A 4,038-nucleotide genomic window follows, 5' to 3' on the forward strand; every position below is an offset into this window, starting at 1 on the left:
ACATCCCCACTTTTCCCGGCGTCCTGGCTCCCCCTTGCCGTAGCATATTGCAGATGTAGGTAACTCTTGCCCTGACTGGGATTTGAATCCCAGTCTAATGAACCACAGTCCGTAACCTTAACCACTCAGTTAACCTGCTTCTACATATGTGTTACTTCGTTTGCGTGTATCTATAGATACATATGTAGATATCAGCCCTTAAAATTCACCTGCCCTGGATAAGGATCGAACCTTCAACTTCCGTATCTCCAAGCAGCTCTTTAACAGCCTGAGCTATACCTCCTCACACTTCCACTGTGTTTCTTGGAGCCTTTCACTCTCTCCTCTGGACAGTGGCCTTTAAAATTCACCTGCCNTAAGGATCGAACCTTCAACTTCAGTATCTCCACGCAGCTCTTTAACAGCCTGAGCTATACCTCCTCACACTCCCACTGTGTTTCTTGGAGCCTTTCACTCTCTCCTCTGGACAGTGGCCTTTAAAATTCACCTGCCCTTGATAAGGATCGAACTTTCAATCTGAGGATTCCCAAGCAGCTCTTTACCAGCCTGAGCTATACCTCCTCATGCTGCCACTGTGTTTCACGGAGCCTTTCACTCTCTCTTCTGGACAGTGGCCTTTAAAACTCACCTGTCCTGGATAAGGATCGAACTTTCAACCACCTGATCTCCAAGCAGCTCTTTAAAACCCTGAGCTATACCTCCTCATGCTTCCAGTGTGTTTCACGAAGGCTTTCAGTCTCTCTTCTGGACAACGGCCTTTAAAATCCACAGCACCTCAACAAGGATCAAATTCGAAACGTCAAGACTTCCAACTAGCCCTCTAAGAGCCTGAGCTACCAGGGCAGAGACACTTTGTTTGTGTTCCTTACAACTTTTAACTTTCTCCTTCAGACATTGGCATGCAAAAGAGACTGACTGTTCACCTGAAAATTGAACCCTGACCCTGTGACATTCAAACCGGTCTTCTACGTCCCTGAGCTAACCAGCTGTAGACACTTGAAGCCTCCTCCTTGAAGATTTACTCTTGCTCCTTTAGACAATGCGTTAAAAAAAAAATTAAGGCCCTGTATAACTAATTAAAAAATAATTCATAGTATATGTGAACACATGAACTAGATGAGCATTAGCACCTGTTCGGTATCATTGGTTAATCATACACCCAACTAAGATCCTACAAGATCCCTGACTGTGCACGTGTACCAAGAAGATTTGATGCTGGGTGGTCATGCATTTTTACTTTACAGCATTTCTTCACACCTGCCTAAAACTTTTGCACAGCACTGTATACATTTATGTCAAAAGGTACATGAGAAAGAAATGGATTGGGGAGGTAGGGCCCCAGAATTTGGTGCTACAACCCTGAATACACACAACCACAAATGCAAACCTTTACACAGGGTAATTTTTTGGTCAGATGCTTACCACCGTCTCCTCCAGGCCCTTCAGGTCCTCTCTGGCCTGCTCCCTGTGTTCATTCAGCAGTCTGCACAGAAAACAGACATTTACAAATCAGCGTCTATCACATTCGACACTAATGAGTAACAGTGCAGTCAGATGCTTACATGAGTTTCTGCAGCTTCCCGTCCTTCTCCTGCTCTTCAGCCTTCAGTTTGTCATAGTCTGACATGAGTCTCTCCTGCTCCAGTAACAGACCCTGGTTCAGACTGAGACAGGAGGATAAGAGGGGACTAATAAAAAGCAGTTTGATCTTTTTCAGGGTCTCCTGAGACAGGAAATGAAGAGCATACAACAAGAATAAATATATAAAGAAAGAAACACATTGAAGCCTTGGACTTTAAATTCAAAGCAGAGCTCGAGCACATGTTTAAACGAAGCTCCTTAACCTCCTGAACTGATTCTCACAGGTGTTACAAAGTCAATCTCTCCTTTTCTCCTCGAAAGTGGGAGCTGACTTTCAACTCACAGGTTAATGACTTTCACGCAGCAGCTTCACTTCACACACGCTCGTGTTCTCTGAGCTTCTCCTCCTCGACAGTCTCTCTTTGAAAACGCGTTTGAGTGGGAGTGGAGCTCGAGCTGAACCCTGTGTAAGAAATCCTCTGTGCTGAATGGAGGATGGATGACACGTTTTTAAACTGACTTTTTCATGCATCAGTTTTCTTGTGAGATAGATCCAAACCCAGGCATGATGGGTAAAAGGTAGGGGTGGGGGGAAATCAATACAGCATAGTATCGTGATATTGTATTGATACATGGACGCCACATACCTTTTATTAAATGCATTAGTAATTTTTGCAAATGCACATTTTAATGCAACTTTTGGTCCTAGAATAATAAAATCAATTGCTTTTTCAGGCCACTAGATGGTGCTGATGTTACTGTAACTGGTGAGGTCAGCAGAGGTCTCAGTCAGCAGCATTTGGCAGGAGGTTCATCAAAACAAAGATGGAGGATCCAAAGAAAGAAATCGGAAATGCGCCTTGACTTATTTTGGATTTTTTAACACAGAAGGAAAGAAGGACTTTTATATGACACGTGTGATCTGCAAGCACCCATACAACGTTGGTGAAAACGAAGGCTTTTGTTACATGCTAAAAACACGTCAACCCAGGTATGTGACCTCACGAACGCCCTCACCAACGCAGCCGTACCCAAGCTCTACAGAGAAGTGAAGCATAAAGCTGAGGAATCTTTGAATTCGGCAGGAAGGGTGGCGTTAACTTGTGATGCCTGGACTTCAAGGTCAGTGGATTCATATGTGACTATAACAGCAAAGAGATCTGGCGACTGCTGTCTCACGTTCTCCAAACTAGAGCAGGACACCAAAGTCACAGCAGAGCAAACACTGCACACCTCCTCCAAAATGCAACAGACAACCCTTCTAACATGGGTGTTGCCATTCAGTTAGCGGGATACCTGCATGTGAAGAACAGTATGACGGTCCCTTACTCTGTGAGCTCGTCCAGCATCCTCTGCTTGTCTTCGATCTCGTCTCGCAGGCGGCTGAGCTGCTTCTGATGAGCCTCCCTGTGGTTCTCCAGCTGCTCCTCCAGCGTTTTCTGCAGGACAAAGACGCAGTAAAACAAAGACATGAAGAGATTTAACATTCAGATATGAGCCTTTATAGATTTAAGGCTCGCCTCTCCTCACCTTGATGTCCTCGTCTCCATCCAGTCTGCTGATGTCCTCCTTCTCCCCCAACACCTCGTGTCTTTTCTCTGAAAACCAAATTCAGATGTGTTCTGGATTTAATTGTTTTATCTCGAGATGTTTTAAAGGCTCTTAAGTGTTGTTATCTCAAACTGCACAAAGTATTTTATCAGAATTGGGGCACTTGATCACTGGGTTTTTACAACTGCAAGAACAGAAGCTTAACCAGGTAAATTAATCTCTTATCAGGTGTTTCACTCACTTTACCGAAACACCCTCACACTCTGACAAGTCTGTTTGTTTTGAGGAGTTTGTGGAGGCATGTTTTGTCGTGTACCGACCCTGAGCCTGCAGTCTGGCGAGCTCCTCGGTCAGAGCATCCTGACTCTCCTCCAGCTGCCTCTTCTTCTGCTCCATGTTCTGCATGTAGTCAGTCAGAGACTTGATCTTGGCCTGGTGCTGCACGCAGACGGGACAACACAGGCACCATGGACGGTTTGGCAAGAAACAGAGCGAGACAAAAGTTTGGTCGTTAATCCAGAGTGACTTTCAGGGAGTATAACAGAAGTGATAGAGAAGTCTGAAACCTTTATCTCAGCTTTCTACAGTCATAGAGCCTAGTTTTAGTACTGGAAAAGCTGCAGGTGAGTAAAAGTGAAAATATCAGAATTTTATCTCAAAAACTGAATTTTTTACAGCATTTTGAATTTCGCTCTCATGCAAACAATTGGAGTCAATGTAAAAATGGCATTTTTAAACATCAGTTTTTCACTTATGGAGCAAATAAATCACTGTTACAAACAAATTACCAACATCTCCATGCTGTCTAGATGCAATATGTGTATTTTCAGATTTTTGTCTTAATAACTGAATTTTTGACAGCCGTTTGAAATCTGCCTTTACACACTAACAGCTGCTGTCTTGTAC

At 43.9% G+C, this 4,038-nt stretch overlaps 1 protein-coding gene across 3 annotated transcripts in view; it reads right to left on the minus strand.

Moving 5' to 3' along the window:
* The window catches only part of LOC126401998 (kinesin heavy chain-like), a 35,532-nt gene that overhangs the window by 9,634 nt on the left and 21,860 nt on the right, over nucleotides 1-4,038 (minus strand). For all 3 annotated transcript variants that reach the window (XM_050063626.1, XM_050063627.1, XM_050063625.1), the window contains 5 exons: nucleotides 3,453-3,570; nucleotides 3,112-3,179; nucleotides 2,911-3,020; nucleotides 1,563-1,664; nucleotides 1,423-1,483 (listed from right to left, as the gene is read on the minus strand). In XM_050063626.1, the coding sequence (XP_049919583.1) occupies nucleotides 1,423-1,483; nucleotides 1,563-1,664; nucleotides 2,911-3,020; nucleotides 3,112-3,179; nucleotides 3,453-3,570 (459 nt within the window). The remainder of the gene's footprint in view (nucleotides 1-1,422; nucleotides 1,484-1,562; nucleotides 1,665-2,910; nucleotides 3,021-3,111; nucleotides 3,180-3,452; nucleotides 3,571-4,038) is intronic.

Source organism: Epinephelus moara, chromosome 15 (assembly GCF_006386435.1).
Source record: "Epinephelus moara isolate mb chromosome 15, YSFRI_EMoa_1.0, whole genome shotgun sequence".
Lineage (NCBI taxonomy): Eukaryota > Metazoa > Chordata > Actinopteri > Perciformes > Serranidae > Epinephelus > Epinephelus moara.